Below are 20,540 nucleotides of genomic sequence, written 5' to 3' on the forward strand. Positions count from 1 at the left end.
CCTGCTGAACAAGGAGCTGGGCCTGAGGCCCTGAGCCAAAGGCAGAAACCCAGCCAACCGACCACCCAGGCATCCCCATTTTTAATTCTTAATATTGTTCCCTAGCCGTGTGAAGACAAGTAGGTGCTTCAAAGGCTAATGAGACTTTAGGTAACAGGTTTTATTTTATTTTTTAATTCTTTAAAAAGATTTTATTTATTTGACATCACAAGTAGGCAGAGAGGCAGGCAGAGAGAGGAAGCAGGATCCCTGCAGAGCAGAGAGCCAGATGTGGGGCTAGAACCCAGGACCCTGGGATCGTGACCTGAGCCGAAGGCAGAGGCTTTTAACCCACTGAGCCTCCCAGGCGCCCCCTTTTTAAAATATTTATTTATTTAGGTAACAGGTTTTTTAAAGTAGCACCATGCTCCTCCTCTGGAGTGAGCCGCAGGGACAGCTGCTCTTTGGCCTTCGGCTGACCTCAGAAACTAGAAACACTTATTTCAGGCTTTGTCCCACTGGCCACTGTGGGCAGGAGTGGAAAACACCTGCCAGGTGTTGCCATAAGATCCACTCCGCCAACAGGAAACTTTTCTACAAGCTTTGCGGCTTAACAGTATAGCCCCCTCCCAACCCTGCTTTCCCTCGGCGTCCAAGCCTCAGCGCGTGTGGAGCGCCCCCTGCGCGCGAGGCTCGGGAGCCCAAGCCTCAGCGCGTGTGGAGCGCCCCCTGCGCGCGAGGCTCGGGAGCCGGCAAGTGTGGGCAGCGCTGTGCTCGCAGGGCTCCCAGGCATTGTCTTCCCAACCGCCCTCCTGCTAGTACCTCTTGTTCCTGTTTTACAAATGAGACTGGCGGTCGAAAAGAACACCGGGCCGTGGGACAGGACACGTCCCTGTGGGTAACTGACCCTGTGACATTGAGCAAGTCGCTAGCCCGGCGGGAGCTGAGCCTAAGTTCTCTCCCCCTTGGAACAGCGTCCCAGCTCACGGTCACGAGAGCTCAGCCGCCCCTGGAAGTGGGTTTCCAGACCCCAAGCAGTGGTTGGCCCGACCTGCCCCCAGAGCCCGAGGGCGCGGGGAGGAGCGGGCCCGAGCCAGCGTCCGGTCCCCGCCGCTGCGACCCCGGGGGCAGACGCCCTATTCGGGTCGGACCCAACTACGGCGCCCGGGAAGGTCGTTCCGTGCCTCGCGAAGACGTCCCCTTCCGCCAATCACCGCTTGCGGCCCGCCCCTCTCGTCGCCGGAAGTAGCCGTTGCCTCGAGCGACAACAACGTCCGGCTTTCCGAGTTGGCGGCGGGAAAGGCCATGAGTAAAGGACGGGCGGAGGCTGCGGCGGGAGGTGAGCGGGGGCGGTGGGCGCGGGGGAGACGTGGGCGAGGGGAACGGGAGAGGCGTTGGCTGGGTGACTCCCACCCCTGCCGCGTGTCTTCGTAGCCCCTGGGATCCTCCTGAGGTACCTGCAGGAGCAGAACAGACCCTACAGCGCCCAGGACGTGTTCGGGAACCTGCAGCGGGAACACGGACTGGGCAAGGCGGTGAGGACCCTCTCCTGGGACTCCTCCCTTTGGGGCCCCTCGAATCAGTCCGGGGTGCTGCCCTCTCGGGGCTGCCATTCCAGCCGCGGGCTTCCTAAGGCTTGTCGGGCCGAAAATCCCGCCGCGTGGGCCCCCGAAGTCCTTGCTCTGACTGCCCGCCGCCCTCCCCCGCCAGGCGGTGGTGAAGGCGCTGGAGCAGCTGGCCCAGCAAGGCAAAATCAAAGAGAAGATGTACGGCAAGCAGAAGATCTATTTTGCGGACCAGGTGAGGGAACCTGTGTAGATTATCACCCGTGTGACACCCCGACATTAGGTCAGCCAGTCTCTAGAATGAACTCTCTTCTGGGGAATTTGGGGCACCCCATGAAACTCATGGGGTCATGAAAAGGGCCTCAGGCACCCTTTAAATCAGAGTGGGTACTCCCCTTGCTGTGACCCAGACTCAGGGAGACTTCCATATTCGGGACAGGATAGATGACAGAAGATCCTGAATTGCTGCTGCCGAGATCCATTCCCTCTTGGAAGTTTTCTTTTTCCCAGTCATCTAGATTAGAAACCACCATCTGCCACACGATTCACTTTCTGCCCCCACCCCTCACTCCCAACACAGGTAACGCTGATTTTGTATCTCTGGGCCAGCCCACCCTTTGGATGCCTTCTAGACCTTTCTGAGTCAGTATTATTACTGCTAAGGTAGATTGCCTCATCCCCCCAAATGGGCACCTCTTCCTGCTTCTCCCTCAGTGGAGTCATGCTTCACCCAACCTAGAGACTGGGGAGCCCCTCTTCTCTCTCCCCCAGTGCCCTGTTGGTTTTCCCCCTTCCTGACTCGGCCTGTCCTTCCCATCTGCATGTCCTGATACCCTCCTAAGCTTCTGCTGGCCTCAGATGTCTTCAGCACTGCAGCCAGAGTGGTCTGCCTGGGTGCCCAGCAAGTGCCATTGCCCGACTTCAAACTCGCGCTCCCTAGAGTAGGGAAAAGGTACTAGGGAGACCCGGCCCCCGTGCCTCACTGTCCCTTCTCGGTCCACTTACAAGGACTAGAACATGTAGATGAGTTTTACTCCTGTGTCCTTCTTTTGCCTGGAGTTTAAAAAACCCTTCTTCCTCTTCTGCCTCTTTGCTCAGCTTACTCTTGCTCATCCTGTAGGATTCCCCTCAGGGATCACCTCCAGAGACCTTCCCTGAATTCTCTGATCGCCTCTTCTGCAGGCGCTCGCTTCTTTGAGGGACGCGCTTGTCTTACGCGTCTCCTCGCTGGACCGCAGCTCTTCCAAGGGCAGGCCCCAGTTCTCACCCATATTCCTTTGCTCAGCAGCCCCACCTCAGAAGCTAACATCTAGTAGACACCGAATACTAGTTCCACTGAACCGAACCACCACCAAGGCTAATTTTCCTAAAACCGGTTTCATTATGTGATAACTCTAGATTCCTTAAGGGAGAATTCTGCAGATTTTCTTCTGTAAAGAGCCAAACCCTTAGTATTTCAGGGTTTTGCGGGCCAGATGGTCTCTTGTCCCAGGTACACAGCTGTCACAAGCCCTCGTGACTGCCACTGGAGAGCAAAAGCCGCCCGAGACCGTGTGAAGGCACAGGCATGGCTGTGTTTCAGTCGGTGTGTGTTTTCAGAACTCCAGGTTTGGCAGGATCTGGCGTGCAGGCTGTAGTTTGCTGCCTGCGGCTCTAAGGCTTTGCCTTGCCTTAATGTAGAGGCCACAGCGCGCAGGCTGGCGTTCCTCTTCTCCCTAATGTGCTCCCCATTGTCGCCGACAAGACCCCCCACAGAGCCCATCCCCGAGGATGGTAGCAGCTGGTCCCTCCGGGCTGGCTGCTCAGGCTTGTCCCTTCAGTACTGCCCCCGCCTCTGTCCCCATCCCTGTTCTTCCTGTTGTGAGAACGTGTACTTCAGGTATACCTACCTTGGTGAGAATGTTCCTTTACTCCTTTAGCCCAATGAGCGGTCTTAGCACTAACTGAGATCTCTGCCCTGTTAGTATCCTGCCAGCCTTGATGCCCCTTGAGGACAGGCGCGAGGTTTCACTTCTCGATCATACCTTGTTGTTAGCTGGGACCAGTACTAAACTGAGTGGTTTCTCACAGGCCCTCTGGAGGGCTGGGGAACCCCACAGTCTTGCATGTATGTGATGCTGCCCCCACCCCAAGTGAGGCTCCCCTCCTGTGCCTCACATCAGCCCCCTTGTTTTTCCTCACCTCTGGCAGGACCAGTTTGCCATGGTGAGTGACGCTGACCTCCAAGGCCTGGATGCCAAAATCGTGGCCCTCACTGCTAAGGTGCAGAGCTTACAGCAGAGCTGTCGCCACATGGAGGCTGGTAGGACTGAGCAGCCCCCAACGGTGCCCCTAGGGTCAGGGTCGGTCTAGAGGTCAGGGATTATGGAGTGAACGGTTTGCTGGCTGCAGTGTTGTCCCACGACAGTGGCTCTCTGCTGGGCTGCCACAGGCATCGTATCAAAAGAGAGAACGGCTAGTGGCCTTTGAATGTGAGTGGGCAGCACATGCGTCTGCTTTCCCTAACACCATCAGCGCCCTGGGCCCACACTCCCTCGGTGCCGGCTGCTCTGACTGGCTACAAGAACAGTCTGTGCAACCTCACTTTCCCACTGCTGGTAGATGGAGGAGGAGAGAAAACAGGAATAAACTGGTAATTCTGTAAGCCTTCATCTCTGCTGAGCAGTTCCAGAATGTGGAACTCATTCTGGACCCCTTGTGTAGAACAAGAGAGCAAGGTAGGGGCCCAGTCACTACCTCAGGGAGCACCCGCTGGGGGCTTTCCAAAGCCCCGGCCTCGGGGTGGGGAGTGACCCGGGGGAGCTGTGGTTTCAGAGCTGAAGGAGTTAACTAGTGCCCTGACCACACCGGAGATGCAGAAAGAGATCCAGGAGTTGAAGAAGGAGTGTGCTGGCTACAGAGAGAGACTGAAGAATATTAAAGCAGCCACCAACCACGTGACTCCAGAAGAGAAAGAGCAGGTGAGCTGGGAGCGCGGGCAGTCGTGGGCCGGGTGAGGCGGTGCAGCCTCGCAGCCTCGGTGGGGCTGAGGGGTTTCCCTGAGGCAGCTGTTTCCCCGCCCAGGTGTACAGGGAGAGGCAGAAGTACTGCAAGGAGTGGAGGAAGCGGAAGAGGATGGTGAGTGAGCGTGCGCCGGGCAGGGCAGGCCGGAGAAACGGCAGGAGAACCCAACAGCGCGGCCCCTCCAGGCGGTGCTGCCCGCCTGAAAAGGGGTGGTTTTGTTTCCTGTCAGGCAACAGAGCTGTCTGATGCCATTCTGGAAGGATACCCCAAGAGCAAGAAGCAGTTCTTTGTAAGTGATTCTCTCTCCCGTCCCCGCTCCCCTGGGTGCTGGGTCCAGGGAGCGCTCACTCACTTGTCTCCCTGCCCCAGGAGGAAGTCGGGATAGAGACAGACGAGGATCACAACGTGAAGCTCCCAGACCCTTGAGGGGTCCCCCGGCAAGAGCCGGGGGGGGGGGGGGGATGGAAAGAGAGGTCCAGCACTGGTTGGCTCCTCCTGGTTGGCTTCTGTGTTTGTTCCTGCTGCTGTCTTTGGGCAGAGCAGCTGGGAGAGGGGCAGGAGCCAGAGTATGGGGCGCGGGGAGTGAGCGAGCCCACAGCCAATGGTCAGGCTCAGGTTCGTGTTACTGGCTACATTCCAGTTGCTTGAACTGAACGCTCCAACTGGAAACAACGCTAAAGGAAAGCATTTGGCAGTATTTATTGTAATACAATTTGATATAAAAATACTTAAATTTCCTTTGGATAACCAAACCTCCCAGGTATAACCCTGCAGAAGGCTACAGAGTAGAGACAGGAAACTGTATATAGCATTCAAGGAGCCCAAGGCCTTACCCAGGACTTCTTGGAGCTCTGTACCCCAGGAGGCCTTTAAATACCTTCTCTATCCCTTCACTCTGACCTCAAGTCCTGGGAGAGATGCAGGCAGCACGGGATGGAGACCCAGATACTTGACAGGAAGGGTGGGAGTGGTTCTGAGGCCCAGTTTGTTTTCCAAAATTGTAAGTTTAGCAAAACTGCACTGTTGGTGTTTATTTAGAAAATTAAAAACAAAACAAAACTATTACCACGTAGTGCTGTGTGTCACACTTGACTTCTCTGTGCTGTGCTCCTGCCTGTGGGCACAGAGGGAGCAGGAGCACACAGGAAGGCTGCTTCCCTCTAGCACCCGGAGCAGGTAAGAGAGGCGATGGAGTAGCAGGTGAGGGCAGGATCCTGGCAGCCCTGCCCAGAGCTGGCCAGCAGAGCCCGGGTCCCACCTTGGGCCCACCAGGGAGCCCTAGCCCAGGTATAAGGCAGCCTGTCACACTTCATGGCTGTGAGAGTATTTCCTCATGTTCCTTTCTTTCTGTCCAACTACTGCCAAAATGGCCAAATCGGGCCAGGTGTTGCCCAAATCTGGTCCAAGAGACCAAACCAAATGCAAATAGTAGCTCCCAGATACGTGTAGATCTGGAGCAAAAATCTGAGGCTTAGAAGGGGAGAGGACGGGAGCTCTTGGGGATGCCCAGAGCAGACCCCCACCCTGAGGATTTTTACGGGGAGCGGGGAAAGACAAGAGGCTCGAGTTTTGTGGTCAATATAATAAATTAAAGCTTTCACAAAATAAACACCCCAGCCCCACTGAGGATGAGGGGTGTCGGGGAACCAAACGCCGGGAACCAGGGGACCTGTGTGCAGCATCGAGTCTGATCTCAGAGGGCCAGCGGCTCTGTGGCCAAGCAGGAGACTGGGCCTCTCACTGGCTCTTCTGTGGGTTCGGGGCACTGGTCAGTAGAGCTGGTTCTTCAGCTGGTGCAGGACACCAATCACTATCTCCCGGAGGGTCTGGTGGGGGCAGGAGAGGGAGACATGGGTGACGCTCAGGCAAGGACAGAGCACGGGCTCGTGACCTGTGCCTACACAAGGCACGCTCTTTAGAATGCAACAGAAAAAGCCCCTGGGCCACACTGCTATCTGCAATTTACTCTGAAATGTCCCTGCGAGAGCACAGGGAAAGGGACGGAGGCATGGCTGGCTATGTGGAAAAGCAAATCCAAGAAATGGAAACGGCAGCATTTAGGTGTGGGCTTGGGAGTGTTCGGGACATACTATGCTTCAAGTGTTCCCAGAAAATGTCAGGAAACAAAAGAGTGGGACTCTGAGGATGCAAGTCAAGCCTCAGAAAAGGCAACCAGGCCTCAGGAGCACAAGCCTCCGGCGACAGCAATCACACGCTGCCCCTTTACAAAGAACACAAGCCCCGGGGCAGACTACTCTCGTGGGCCTGGGGGTGACGGCCAGCAATCTTCCACGTGGGCCGAGTGAATCTGCTGCCGCAGTGAGGGCAACACACTATGCAGCCACACACCGGCTGAGAAGAGCCAGGGTTAGGCCCATGGGACTTAAGTGCCCGATCAGTCCTGCCAAATGAAACCTTATAGGAAAATCTGGGCTAAGAAGCAGAAGAGGGAGACACCCCCAAGAAACCCGAAAGCTGCTGCCCTCCTCCTCTGGACAAATTCGCACTTGGGCCACTTTGCCCGGAGGAGTGTACCCCCACCCCCGCCCCGCCCTGATCACGGCTACCCCGTACCTGAGGCTTACAGTGCTCCTCAATCCAGCTGAAGACACAGGCTGACAGCTCCTGGAAGCTGGCCACGGAGATGGAGGCATTGAAGGACTGGAATAGGGAGTCCATGATGCCTTGAAACACATTGAACTTGACCTGGTCAGAGACCTGGTCTTCCCCCTCATGGGGGTTGTCCTGGTGTGCCTTCACAATCTGCTCGTAGTTCCTGAAATCGGGAAGTGGACAGGGCTCAGGTGCCCGAGGTTTCCCCCAGGAAGGGGCTGCTGGAGAGCTGCTGCGAGGTAGTTCACATCAGCCAGACACTGCTCTGGGACAGAAATGGTGACCCCCCCCTCTTCCCACCCTTCCCTTCATGAAGCCCACAGGCACTTGGAGAACGTGCTGTGCGTTAGGGACAAGGGGGTACAGAGTCCGGCCTCCAAGCAGCCACCTAAGGGAGTGAGAGGATTATCTGGCCTGTAGTATCTGATGTGGCCTTTGAGAGGAAGGTATGAACTGAGGTCTGCCCAAGTCCCCTCAGAAGCCCTGGTTCCCCCAGCTCAGTGTCGCCCTTACACTTTCATGATCTTCAGGGCTGTGACATCCTTGCGTAGCATGGACACTTCCTCCTCCTGCTTTTTCTTCTCCTTGTGCAAAAACTGGATGTAGTCAATGGCTGGGGTGGGGTGGGTGGGCACAGAGGAAGTCTCAACCAGAAGGACAAGGCTGCCTTTGTCTCTCCCCCACCCCGGTCCCACTCCCCACCTGCCCCACAACCACCACCCCACCAGGGCCAGGCCGAGAGTGGGTAGAAGGCTCTGGCCTCTTCACTGCCCTGCTGGCCCCAACCACTCCCAGGGCTCTCCCTGGTCCTACTCTTCTGTAGAACGATGGCTTTGCTGAGCTTCTGGGAACCAATGGAGAAGTCCTGCTGCTGGCAAGTGGGGACGATAGTCTGAAGGTCATCATAGCCTCTCTGTGGAGACATCAGGGGAAACAAGGCTTCCTTTAACTCTGCAGATTAAGGCAAACTCGCACCAAGCTTTCTCTTCAAGAACTGAGTTCCATGCTCGAAACTCAAACAGGTGGGGGTGCTGGAAGGAGAGTGTTCTCATCCAGAGACTAGATTAGCTGCCCGCAAGGATGCCTGGGGCTGTCTGATGTGGTCGGGGCAGAGCAAATCAAATGTAACGGGCCTTCCCGCGCTGGCTGAGCTGCAGGCCCCCCAGTCACCTTGATGGCGTCTCTCCTCTTCTGCTCAGCCTGTGTGTGTGCTCGCCGCCGCCGGTCCTTGTAGGACTCCTTGTAGGACTCCTGGTGGTAATCGCTGTCCTCGTCATCTACGCTCAAAGTTGGGGGCGGGAAGAGGTCATTTTGAGGCCCAGTGGGGCCCAGCTCACCAACCATGTCCCAGTGGGTAAGAAAAAACTGGTGCCTAGAGACAGCAAATGGACAGAACAACCTAAGGTCCTAGATGGGGTGAGAGACAGTGAGAGCCTGTGTCTATCACTAGGCCTCCAGCACCCCCATGTGGGTGACTGGAGCTTCCTGTCTGGGAAATACACTAAAATGATGGTGTAACTGAGTCCCCCCAGGTTGGGGCATGTTGCTGCCTACCTGTATTGGGGACAGAAGAGGCACTGGTGGAACCGATGCTATTAGCTCTGGACACTACACTCCCCTTTCGGGTACTTTCTACAAAAAGCCCTGGAAAAGAGAGGTCCCAATCACTAAGGGGTAAGGCAGGGGAACACTATATTAGACCCTGAGAAACCTGTGGGTACAGTGGCTTCCTGATCCTTAAATCTGACCTCTCCCTTTCAACCCAAAAGCCACTCATACTGGGGCACCCATTTCCTGTTTGTGCCATGCTGCAATGCTCCTGTCCCTGATGCCCACACTGCTCCATGGGCCTGTAATGGTACCACTGGTTCACAAAATGGCACCTGGGCACAATGAGGGTGAGAGAGCGGCCAGCTATCACTACTGTCATCACCTCCCTGCTTCAGAGCAGAGGGAACCAGGTGTACCCTTATGCTTCCTGCCCCGGTCCTGCAGCTCCTCCCTGTCTCAGGGCAGAAACTCGGCTCAGGGACAGTGGACTGTGCTCAGGTGTGGCTGGCAAGACCACGGGAATCTATAGGGCTGCAGCGGGAGCGTCATGAGGGAACTGGAGACAGTGGGGAGGCACTCACCGGGGTCCAGACTGTTGTCGCTGTAGGCGTATTCCACCTGCAGCACCAAGCAAAGGAAGCTCATCAGACCTCGGCCCAGGGTCCACACCTCCTTCTACTGCGCGCGCGCGCACACATACATACACACACACGCACGCACGCACGCACGCACGCACACACACACACACACACACACACACACACACGCACTCTTCCCCCTGGGGTGCGCAGGCCACTGCAGGACTGCCCCGGGAGCGCCTCCCCTCCGCAGGACCCCGTCTGCCCCTACCCACGCTCCAGCACCTCCCCAGCCCCCAAACCCTGCCCCCCCACACTCGTGTACACACGCGTCACTTGTCTCCCCACCTTGGCACGCGCGGGGTGAGAGCTGTCTTCTCTGCAGCCCCGGGGCCCGGAGGGCGGGGGGACCTTTGGGGACTGCAAGGAATCCCCTCGTCTTCCGGCCCCCCCACGTGCACGAGCCCGACCCGCCCTCCCCTCGCCGGCGTGCGCGCCCGCGGGGCTTGCCTTGACCCAGGGGTCGTCCGGAGAGGCGCCCGGCTCCGTCATCTCCGACCCACCAAACCGGAAACCAGCCCACGGGCGGGCCCCCCGCTGCGAGGAAGAGGCGAGGCGCACCCACGTGACCCAAACCCACCAACCCAAGAACGGGAGGCGGAGGGCGGAGCGAGCGCATGCGCAGCCTAGAAACACCGAACCGGTGGACCAGACGGTGGCGTCGGAGCGGGAACGGGTAGCGTTCCTGCTGCCGCGACGTGAATCATTCTGTAAAATGGGGTCCCCTCAAAAGGCTCGAACAGTGTCACCGACAGTCGTGTGCACGGGCTGTGCGAGCCCAGGCGGCTCTCGGAGCGCGTGTCCCAGCCCCGCCCTGCAGGCGGCCGGGAAGGTGCAGACTTGGCCACCTGGGCCGACCCTGCGTGGCTGCCAGCTCCAGTCCCGTGAGGGCAGACACCCCGCCGGGGTTCTTAAAAGTCCCGTTTTCAAAAACCAGCCAGACATCTGGCAGGAGACCAGTGGAAGAAACACTGTCAGAGAGTCTGCCAAGTTATGCTACTTTACAGACAGGGAAACCGAGGAACCTCGAATATCTGTAGCTTCTTGCAAATCAGACAGCGATCAGTGTTAGAACCAAGGCTGACCTCTGCCTGGCTAGCTTCGAAAGCCAAGCTCTTAACCACTGCACTCCAAGGTTCCAGCTCAAGGCTCCCCAAGATACCCAGAGGCATTGGGGCAGGAAGCAGACACCATACAGGCAGCACCCGGTAACATTCATCTTTAATTCTGTTACAAGTTCCAGTGTTTGCCCTGGCCACAGACGGCTGTAGATATCACACGCTGTGGGCAAGAGTAGGCACAGAATGCCAGAGAGGCCTGCTTCCCCAAGTGCCACAACCTCAGTGATGGCCAAAGGCCAGCCAACAAGCTCCATAAGGCTCCGCATGTCCACCAGACCCGGCCCTGCGCTCCCCAGTTTGGCTCAGAGCCCTCTAGGCCCAACCAGGATGAGCACGGAGGCCCCCATTCCTCCTCACCATTGAATCTCTGGGCAGCTCCAAGGGCCACTCTGGCCCCACAGAGAACTCAATGTCAGCCACAGGCCTCACAGCGTCTGGGGGATGCGCTTCTGCAGGAGGGCCCAGGCTTTCTCCACCTTTGAGCAGGCCAGAAAGTTTGGAGGAAGAGAGGACAGGGTCAGGCAGGCACCCAGCGGAGACCACTTCCCCCAACCCAGCCCTTCCCTCAGCACCAACCTGGCGTTGGGTGACATGTGGTTCCCATAAGGTGCTCAGCACCACGTGGCTCTGGTCCACGAGCTGCTGCCCACTCATCTGGCTCTGCAACCGGCTTTGAGCTGCAGCCTCACTTAGGCCATCCCTCTCCACGATGCGTCGTATGGCCTTGACACAGACAAGGCCTATATAGGTCAGCCCACTGGCTCAGAGCAGGCTGCGATCTGCAGAGGGGACAGGGTGGGAGGTGGGGTCCGGATACCTCAGTCTCAGGAATGACAACGGTCCACACCTCATGCACCATGTCCTGCCAGCCGGCTTCAAGCAGCATAGCAGCATCGATCACACACACGTGCTTTCCTGTGGGGAGACCGCAGTCACCGGTGGCAGCATACCACCACTTACCAACAGAGAGCCAGTGAGGCCTAGTCCCAAGGAAAGTGGAGGGTCTGCCTTGGGGTGGGGAAGCTCCCAGGAGGAGAACTGGCTTGATGTCCCCCTTGGCTGTTCCCCTTATCCCTCCCACTCACCCTCAGCCATAGCGTGCTCCATCTCCTCTCGCGCCAGCCTTGCGATAACTGGCCACATGATATCCGTGAGTATCTTCAGCTGCTTCTGAGGAGAGAACAGAGGAAGTAGACGGTTTACCTTCCCTCAGTGATGGAGCCAGCCTGAGGGAGGAGGGGAGTGGGAACAGATGAGTGGAAAGTGGCACTCTGGACCAGAGCAGAGAGGTCCACTGGGTCCCAACCTCTGCGTCTAGTACTAGCTGACAAACCCTTGAAGAAGAGTGTTTACCTTGTTCCCAAACACCCGGCTGCCTAGGACCTTCCTGTTGATAATGCCATCTTTATGGAGAATATCTGGACAACAGAGACAGGGGACTGGGCAAGGAGGCCAGGCTGACTCCTCCCTTCAGGCCACTTGCAGCCCTCCCCAGGTATTACCTGTTCCAAAGGCCTCCACAACAGGCTGGTAGGCAGGACCACCTGGGGCATAGGCCCGATGGCCCAGCTGGTCACTGTCGATGACATATGCCCCCAGGCCCTTAAGCCGTTGAGCTACTGAGCTTTTCCCAGAGCCACTGATGCCCGTCAGCCCAATCACGTAGAGTTGTGTGGGGAGCTCTGGCCTCTTCTGGAGGTGGAGGAGAGGGAACCCCAGTTACTAGGGTCTTCAGACTCATTCTTGGGACTGAATTATTCAGTCTTGACTCTCCAGCATTTCCAGCCCACCCAAGAGGGGAGAGAGTGGGAGGGCAGGCATACATATGGAGGCCGAAGCAATTTTCCCAGCATTCGATGGCGGAAGCTAGAAGAGCTGACTTTATCTTCTTCATTTTCCTTGTGGCTTTGGTCCTTCAGCAGCTGTATCTGGTATAAGGCAAGCTCCTCCAGGTCCTGCAGTAAAAGAGGAGGGGTGAGGAGAGGGAAGGAGGGACAGGAGGACAGTGACAATCGAGCTGTCCCCCCACCCTTATCCTCCCCTACATATTCCAGAGGTTGAGCCTGAGTCCAAGGGCAAGCTGGGAACCGGTTCCTTCTTGCTTCTTCCTCACCACCCTAAACCCTCTCTTCCCTCCTCTAGGGTTGTGGTACTTCCAGCAGTCCCCCATGTGGCCTTCCCCATCCCCATCCCCATCCACTCCCTCTGCCAGTCTCTCCCAGGGGTTACATTCTCAAGGCGGAAGCGGTTGACGGCCATCCCCCCACGATAGGTCTCCTCGCTGACCACCAGGAACTCCAAGGAGGGGTCAGAGCCAGCGGGCCCATAGGGGTCCAGCAGGGGGATGATATCAAAAGTCAAGGAGGGCTTGATGTCCACCAGGAACTCACTCAGATGTTCCACACGCTCTGCGTAGGGTTGGAGCAGCTCAGGGAGCAACTTGCCTGGGGAAGGAGCCCAAAAGAACAGGGAGATCTTTTTATTGGGGAAGAAAAGTATAAGCAAGTTTGGGGAAAACTGTCCCCAAGCATCCAATCTCCAGATAGAGGTGGATGGCAGGAGCAAAGGGCTAAGCTGGGAAGTGGTCTGTGTCAGGGGAGCTACCAAGAGGGGGCAGCCGCCAAGCACAATAGTCATGGCAGGCACCTGTTCCCAGAGAACCAGCAGTGCCAGCATCAGAGTCAGATGGTGAATTCCAAGACCCACCCAACCACAAGTCCCCTCTTACTGTGTCTCCGGCACAACTACCTACAACCCACTCATCCATTTATTGCAAGGGTCTCCACTTGTAGGGTTCATCACCCAGAGAACTTCTTAAAAGTGCAGACTCCTTGGCTCCACATTTGGGGGAATTCTGATTTGAATGGTGACTAGACCACAATCTGAGAAAGCTGCACTTACTCATTTAATATAATTTCCTTAGCACCAACTGCGTGCCAGTCACTGTGACATCTGGGAAGGGTGGGAAGTAAAGGAGGGCCCCCCTGTTCCTCAATTATGAACTGGGGACAAGGTTAAGGGGTTCTGAGGGCCTTTCCCTGCTCTATTCCAGGGTCGGTCTCACTCACTCTTCAACAGGTCTTTGTCTGCTACTCCCACCACAAGCTGCTCCTGGGCCAGGATGCACGCGACGCTGAGCAACACCTTGTGAGCATTGTGCAGGCGGTCAAATGTGCCACCCACAGCCCCACGGTGGTAGCCACGCACTGGCTGCTTTGGAGACCTGGCCACGGGGGAGGCTGGCCTGATGGTGGAGGGTAAGGGCACATCCAGGGACTCCGCAGGCAGCTCTCCGGGCCCATAATCGGGGTATAGCAGCACTGAAGCCAGTTGGGGACAACAACTATAGCAGCTGGTGGCATAACGCTCTAGCTGTTGCTTGACTGGGTTGTACTGGCTTCCGTCCAGGGTCTGGAAGTCAGTCAGCACCACTTCCGGTGGGTGGGCCAGGTTCTGGACTGAACCGGACAGGGGAGGTAGAAAGGCGCTCTTGGCTCCGATATTGGTCAGCAGGACTCTGACGTCCAGGTGCCTGTGGACGTCGGCGCCAGCGTAGAGGTGTGTGATGAAATCCAAGACCTCAAACGTGGCCTGCACCAGGCTGGATTGGGGCTGAGCTGGGGCCCCCAGACTCATGCCCGGCTGCAGGTGTACATAGAGCGTGTGATTCACCAGCCGGGCCGCTGAGGTCAGGATGGGGGCCAGGCGAGGGGCCAGGGAGGCCAAGGGCGTCGTCAGCACCAGGAGGCCCGACCGGAATACGGCCATGCTGCCCAGGCCTGCGGACAGCCAGGGAGACGAGGCGTGGGTGACTGAGAAGTTATGTGGCTGAGGCTGAAAAGTGGGGCCTTGGACCCAAGGGAGGGGACCTGGCGCAGGGACGGGGGTCTGTGCTGATCTAGAGGAAACCCGGGGAAGGCACGGGGCCTGGTACATGGCGCCTCGGGTCTATGTGCTAAGCCGCGCTTTCCACATTTCTCAAACGCAGCGGTGAAGTCGCTGAACTGAATCGAAATCCTGGGTGGGGAAACTAGGCTGGACAAGAGCCCCTGAGTCATAGGGCTGGGGATCCAGAAATCCCGGGCCCTCCTGACACGCTGTACCCGGGTCTTCAGAGACTCGAAGGAGGAGACTAGAGGAAAACGCTCAGGCTCGGGTCGGTCCCCTACTTACTGAGACCCCTGGGTTTAGGTTTCGCGAGCGCCGCCGCGGAGGCTCACCTGGATGCGACCCGGAAATACTAGTTCAGCAGCTCCGTGTCCGAGCTACGGAACGGCAAAAAGGCCAAAGTGTCTGCTCTGTTCGGGATCTCGCGAGACTTTGTATGGCGTTGGGCGAGTCCTGCCGAGGGGGCGGGGCCGGGCTCGGGGGTTGGGCAGGCGGTGAAGCCTTATTTCCAGATTCCAGCCGCCAGGGGTTTGGACCGTGGAGGGCTAGGCGGTCCTGAAAGGGTTTTGTGGATGCTCTTTAGACATTAAGAGAAGAGAATGGCTTCAGGCAGGTTACCCAGGAGACAGCGGCAAAGGCAGAACTAACACCTGGCTTTCCTCTTAATAAATTACAGAGATGGGAGTCACAGGGTGGCACTGAAGTCAGGACTCGGAGTCCCCGCAGCCCTCCTGGCGCCCTCCCAGTCTGAGGATCCTCCTGTGGAAGAACCACTCTGTCCGAGTCCCCATTTCACAGCTGGGGAAATTGAAACCCTGTGTTCCAGGAACATTATAAGGAAGGTCTTGTGGCTCCGGAGCTCTCCACACCACCCAGAACCAGTTTGAGAGAGAGAGGAGGAGAGCTCTGCCTGGCAGCTCAGTAGGGTTGCCAGAGGATGGAGAAAAGGGGAGGAGCGAGGAAGACCTAGTGCAAAGGGTTTACTGTGAGGCTAATGGGGCCCGAAAGGTTGGAACTGGTAGCCTCCATGGGGGGAGGGAGCTAGGATGCCATCAGGAGATATTTCAGATAAAGTGTCCATAAAGATCTCAAAAGGGAGGGAAACCAATTTCCAAGATTCCAGTAATGTGCTATGGTTTATTTTCCCAAACTAAACAATGCTTGTTTTCATAATTATGTGGGTTTATTTTGTATTTTTTTAAAAAGATTTTATTTATTTAGGGCGCATGGGTGGCTCAGTTGTTAAGCGTAGGCCTTCAGCTGGAGTCATGATCCCAGTGTTCTGGGATCCAGCACAGCACTGAGCACCCTGCACAGCAAGAAGCCTGCTTTTTCCTCTCCCACTCTCCCTACTTGTGTTCCCTCTCTTGCTGTCTCTCTGTCAAATAGTGAATAAAATCTTTTTTTAAAAAAAGTAAAAATTGTAAGGACCTATTGATAGAAAGCATAAGCAGGGGGAGCAGAAGGCAGAGGGAGAAGCAGGCTCCCCGAGAGCAGGGAGCCTAATGGGGGCTCGATCCCAGAATCCTGGGATCATGACTTGAGCTGAAGGCAGACGCTTAACCCACTGAGCCACCCAGGCGCCCCCTTAGGTTGGATTTTTAAAAAGAGAACCCAGGGGTGCCTGGGTGGCTCAGTGGGTTAAAGCCTCCACCTTCAGCTCGGGTCATGGTCTCGGGGTCCTGGGATCAAGTCCTGAGTTGGGCTCTCTGCTCAGCAGGGAGCCTGTTTCCCTTCCTCTCTCTCTGCCTGCCTCTCTGCCTACTTGTGATCTCTGTCAAATAAATAAGTAAAATCTTTTAAAAAAAGAAAAGAACAGCTTGGGGGACAGAAGCTGGGTTCTGAGAGCAGGTCCTATGTCCCAGAGATTCATGCCGCATGGTCCTTCTGTGGCCTTCCTGGATCCTGAAGGGACAGCAGAACCATCTGGGCCGGCGAGGCAGGGGGATAGATAGGGATGAGCCGGCTGAGGTCCCCTGTCCTAGGAGCAGAAGCAGCCAGCAAGACTACTACCTGGAAGGGGCACCTGGGTGGCTCAGTGGGTTAAAGCCTCTGCCTTCGGCTCAGATCATGATCCCAGGGTCCTGGGAACGAGCCCCACATTGGGCTCTCTGCTCAGCAGGGAGCCTGCTTCCTCCTCTCTCTCTGCCTGCCTCTGCCTACTTGTGGTCTCTGTCTGTCAAATAAATAAAAATCTTTAAAAAAAAAAAAAAAAGACTACTACCTGGAAGTAGCAGCAGGCCAAGATGGGGTGACTCCTTCTGGCCCCCCTCAGTTTCCACACAAAACCCCAGCAGTTTCCTCTCTATTCCAGCTTCCCAATTTCTCTGCAGCCAGGACCCTGCCCTCTCCAAATGGTCATTTCCCTCTGCATCTCCTAGTCCCTTCCCTGGTCCCATCTTCTGGGCACCCCTGCCCTTCCTCTGCCTGCAACCTCCAGCCTATTCTCCATGTATCCTCCAACCCTCCTCTGGCACCCAGCACCTTAGAAAGAGACTGGCTGGACAACCCTGCAGGCCCTTTCACGGGTTCCTGCCACCCCAGTGCCTTCCCCCGCCTGCAGGAAGGATAGCCCCTCAGGCACCCACTTGGTCTGGAGCTTCAGCTGAACCTAGTGAGTGGCAGCCTCTGGGCTGGTGGGCATCCATCCAGCTGTGTTTTGTCAAGGGCCTGGCAGGAGGAGGACAAATGGAGCTGTATCCTTTTGACTCACTTAGCTTTGCTTTACCATAGTAACACCACTAGTAGTAGAAAGAATATCAGGGCCTGCTATTAAGACCTCCATCCCGGGGTGCCTGGATGGCTCAGTGGATTAAGCCTCTGCCTTTGGCTGAGGTCATGGTTTCTGGGTCCTGGGATTGAGCCCCGAATCCGGCTCTCTGCTCAGCAGGGAGCCTGCTTCCCCCACCCCCAGTCTGCCTCTCTGCCTACTTGTGATCTCTCTCTCTCTGTGTCAAATAAATAAAAAAATAAAATCTTTAAAAAATAAAAAAAAAGACCTCCATCCCAGGGACATTCAGGTGGCTCAGCTGGCACCTGCGTTAGGCTGGGGTAGTGGAGCCCTGGGATGGAGCCCAGTGTTGGGCTCCCTGCTTGTGGGGTAGCCTGTTTCTCCCTCTCCCTCTGCTGCTCCCCCTGCTTGTGCACACACTCTCTCTCTCTGACAAATAAATAAAACCTTTTAAAAAAAGATTTTATTTATTTGATAGAGAGAGCGAGCAAGCGAGCGCACAAGCAGGGGGAGCAGCAGGCAGAGGGAGAAGCAGGCTCCCTGCTGGATGCAGGGCTTCCTCCCAGGCCCTTGGGATCATGACCTGAGCCGAAGGCAGACACTTGACTGAACCACTCAGGCATTCCCAAGAAATAAAATCTTAAAACAACGTCAACAAATCTCCATCCCAACACTTTCAAACAGTACCTCAATTAATCCCCCATACACTCCATGACATAGGAGTAAGAGAACAGGTTGGAGAGGCAAGAGAACAGTCGGAGAAAGGTTAAGGCCCTTGCTTGATTTCCCATGACTAGTGGGGGGGCCAAGTCACAACCTGGCTCTCGCCCTTCCCCGGTCCACCTAACACCTGCTGTAGACACCACCTGGGAATCCAGGGACCACTCGCCGCCCTGCCCTTCCGCGGGCTAGCCTCTTCCTCTTTCTGGGCCTCGGTTTCCGCACAGCTATAACCCGGGCTAACCCGGGCTAACCAGGATCTTTCCAGATCGCCCACCCGCGGCACCCGCCACTTGTCCCACCGGAGCAGTGCAGCCGGCAGCCTGGCGCCGTCCCGCAGAACCGCACGCCCCTGGGGCACAAAGGAGAGAGCAGCAGACAGCAGCGGACCAAGCCTTTATTGCGGGGCGGCGGCGGCGGGAGGAGCGCGGAGCACGGGGCCGCCCGGGGCCGCGGAGGTGGGTTCCTCCGCGGGCTCGTCGGCGAACACCGCGCGGTGCATGGCGGCGACGTAGCTGCAGCCGCTGGGGTCCGCCAGGCGCAGGTGCGCCAGTGGCAGGAAGCTCTCGGTGCTGAAGTAGCGCAGAGCAGGGCGCGGGGCGCGAAGTGCCTCGAGGAAGACCTGCCGCGACCGGAGGAGGCGCGCTGGCGGGAGCTGGGTCCCGCGCCCTCCCCCCACCGCCGCCCCGCGCCGTCCCTTCTCCCGGGACCGCGCCCGACCCCTACCTCGGTCACCTCCTCCGGGTCCTGCGCCGCCTCGCGGAAGATCTGCTCCAGATGGCGCTGGTAGCGGGAGAAGAGGTGGCGGGTCTCGGCGTCCGCGCCGTCCAGCACACCGCCCGTGACGCCCTCCAGCTTCTCCAGGAAGGCGGTGCGCACCGGGCCGCACTCGATGAGGCTCACGCTGTGGGTCCAAAGCGGCGAGTGGGAGGGGGGCGCAGCCAGCGGGCTGGACCCCTCCCTGCCGCGGGGCAAGGCAGGACCAGCGAGATGCCGGTCTATGCCCAGGAGCCGGCGCCGCCGAGGTAATCAGAGCCTTTGAAAAGCGGCTTACAGCCCGAAAAGCACCCCTGCCTCCCCCCCCACACACAGCCATTTCGGGGGTGTGAGGGAGATTTGCATCGGAATTCGAACCTGGCAAGCTCCCTTACTGTGTGACCTTGAGCCAGTCACCTAACCTTTTCGGCTTCCCAGCTGGATGGCAGCAGAGGTGCGGTAAGGAATGGCAAGTGCCCTGGCACACGATAATTGTGACCCGCAGTGGGGAGGGGCCAGGGAGAACGCCTGAGAGAGGCTCCAACAGGACAGGGGGCTGGAGTTCCCAAAGTCAGGGGACAGGGGTCCCCGGGGCGGGGCGCTGACTCACTGGACCCCGAAGGGAGGCAGGAGAACCGCCAGACTCTCGCACAGACCTTCGATCGCGAACTTGCTGGCGCAGTAAACCGCGTTGAACGGCAGCCCTTGGAGGGGAGAAGAGGCGTCCGAGGCGCGTCTGGGAGGGTCGCCACCGGGAGCCCCAGGCAGCCCGAGGCACTGCCACAGGCCCCGCCCCTCCCGCTGGCCCCGCCCCATCCACGCACCCATCAAGCCGCCCATGCTCCCGGTCACCAGCACGCGTCCCGAGCGGCGGCGCTTCATGTCGGGCAGGAAGGCCTGCAGTGTCCGCACCGTCCCGGCTACGTTCACGTCCAGCACGGACCCCACTGCGCCAGCCGTATGCGCCTCCAGCGGCCCGAGCAGACCCCGCCCCGCATTACACACTGAAGGGAGAGAAGTAGGACCAGGCCTGCCTCTCTGTCCTCCGACCCAGCAGCTCCCTGGGCCTCAGGACATTTTGGTTTGGACACAGTGCGGGGGAGGCTTCTGCACGCGTGTTGCGGGGAGGCTCACCCAGCACGTCCACGCGGCCCTCGGTCACGCGTGCCCGGGCAGCGGCCACAGAATCCGCGTCCCTCACGTCCAGCTGCAACGTCTCCAGGGAGCCAGGAGGGCACCCTCGGGACCGGGCTGCCTCCCACAGCGGGCCCTGCGCCCTCAGGTCCCGCAGCGTGGCATACACTGGAGGTTCGGAAGAAGATGAGGTTCTAAATTCCCTGCTTACCGCTACCTGGTCCCCTTGGACCCGGGGCTGCTCCTTTCTCTGCATCCCAGCCTCTCAACTACCTTTGAAGCTCCGGGAGGGGTCGGACGCCAGACGCAGGGCCAGGTGCAGGCCGATGCCGGAGGAACAGCCGGTGATGAGCACGACGGTGCGGTCCATGGGGAGACCGTGGGGAGAGGTCCCGGGAGCGCACCGCTCAAGACTCGGGTCTCTGAGCTCTTTAATCTAACCTGCTCCGCCCCGCCCCCGCCCTCGGGGTCCCCACCCCTTGTTGTGTCTCCAACCTAATCTCAAGGCTGAGCCCTCCTTCGGGAATGGGGCCTGCTCTCCTTGTCCTGCTCCTGGTCAAGGTGGAGATGAGGCCCCTGCTGGGAATACCGTTCTTCGGTGGCTGGTCAGAGGCAAGGCAAAGCTTTGGGACTAGATGTGGGCACTGAGTGCCCTGGGCACATCTTCCCCTGGGTGTGCCTCTGTCCCATAGAGACAATTACAGGTTCCAAAGTTGGCTGCGGGGAGGGGGAGTGGTGAAAGTAAACGTTTTGGGAGGGCATTCCGGGTTCCAAGGTCGGGTGTTAGTATCAGAAATGGGGAGGCCAAAGCAAGGGGGCAGGGAGAAAGAGCCTCATGCCA

General features: G+C 57.9%; 4 protein-coding genes and 1 long non-coding RNA gene across 6 annotated transcripts; 2 read left to right on the top strand and 3 right to left on the bottom strand.

The window, feature by feature from the left end:
* The first annotated feature begins 1,236 nt into the window (after nucleotides 1–1,236).
* LOC122906191 (PSMC3 interacting protein) lies at nucleotides 1,237–4,997 on the top strand. Its single transcript, XM_044247885.1, has 8 exons — nucleotides 1,237–1,318; nucleotides 1,414–1,514; nucleotides 1,690–1,779; nucleotides 3,735–3,846; nucleotides 4,359–4,504; nucleotides 4,608–4,661; nucleotides 4,777–4,836; nucleotides 4,917–4,997. Exons 1-8 carry the CDS (start codon nucleotides 1,285–1,287, stop codon nucleotides 4,971–4,973), a joined length of 654 nt encoding a protein of 217 aa, XP_044103820.1. The 5' UTR covers nucleotides 1,237–1,284; the 3' UTR covers nucleotides 4,974–4,997.
* Nucleotides 4,998–5,222: 225 nt separating this feature from the next.
* On the bottom strand, nucleotides 5,223–9,896 carry MLX (MAX dimerization protein MLX). 2 transcript variants are annotated; one of them, XM_044247884.1, is made up of 8 exons: nucleotides 9,800–9,896; nucleotides 9,293–9,329; nucleotides 8,715–8,804; nucleotides 8,331–8,437; nucleotides 7,974–8,073; nucleotides 7,674–7,773; nucleotides 7,122–7,323; nucleotides 5,223–6,373 (listed from the first exon to the last, which is right to left on the bottom strand). In XM_044247884.1, exons 1-8 carry the CDS (start codon nucleotides 9,839–9,841, stop codon nucleotides 6,317–6,319), a joined length of 735 nt encoding a protein of 244 aa, XP_044103819.1. In that variant the 5' UTR covers nucleotides 9,842–9,896; the 3' UTR covers nucleotides 5,223–6,316. The 2 variants fall into 2 exon arrangements, with proteins under 2 accessions (XP_044103819.1, XP_044103818.1); XM_044247883.1 differs by lacking the exon at nucleotides 8,715–8,804 and having other exon boundaries at nucleotides 9,800–9,874.
* A 915-nt stretch (nucleotides 9,897–10,811) lies between these two features.
* Nucleotides 10,812–14,781, bottom strand: COASY (Coenzyme A synthase). The gene is made up of 10 exons (XM_044247880.1): nucleotides 14,691–14,781; nucleotides 13,539–14,249; nucleotides 12,700–12,914; nucleotides 12,294–12,425; nucleotides 11,973–12,162; nucleotides 11,824–11,888; nucleotides 11,556–11,640; nucleotides 11,288–11,385; nucleotides 11,047–11,193; nucleotides 10,812–10,946 (listed from the first exon to the last, which is right to left on the bottom strand). The coding sequence occupies exons 2-10, from the start codon at nucleotides 14,236–14,238 to the stop codon at nucleotides 10,896–10,898; spliced, it is 1,683 nt and encodes a 560-aa protein (XP_044103815.1). The 5' UTR covers nucleotides 14,239–14,249; nucleotides 14,691–14,781; the 3' UTR covers nucleotides 10,812–10,895.
* On the top strand, nucleotides 13,941–15,531 carry LOC122906192. The gene is made up of 3 exons (XR_006384522.1): nucleotides 13,941–14,028; nucleotides 14,662–14,792; nucleotides 15,035–15,531. It is a non-coding gene; the product is annotated as an uncharacterized LOC122906192 (long non-coding RNA).
* A 2,659-nt stretch (nucleotides 15,532–18,190) lies between these two features.
* HSD17B1 (hydroxysteroid 17-beta dehydrogenase 1) lies at nucleotides 18,191–20,527 on the bottom strand. Its single transcript, XM_044247882.1, has 6 exons — nucleotides 19,973–20,527; nucleotides 19,700–19,867; nucleotides 19,390–19,569; nucleotides 19,176–19,269; nucleotides 18,536–18,713; nucleotides 18,191–18,431 (listed from the first exon to the last, which is right to left on the bottom strand). The coding sequence occupies exons 1-6, from the start codon at nucleotides 20,067–20,069 to the stop codon at nucleotides 18,207–18,209; spliced, it is 942 nt and encodes a 313-aa protein (XP_044103817.1). The 5' UTR covers nucleotides 20,070–20,527; the 3' UTR covers nucleotides 18,191–18,206.
* Between the last annotated feature and the right edge of the window lie 13 nt (nucleotides 20,528–20,540).

The sequence above is a fragment of the Neovison vison genome, chromosome 5, assembly GCF_020171115.1.
Source record: "Neovison vison isolate M4711 chromosome 5, ASM_NN_V1, whole genome shotgun sequence".
NCBI lineage: Eukaryota > Metazoa > Chordata > Mammalia > Carnivora > Mustelidae > Neogale > Neogale vison.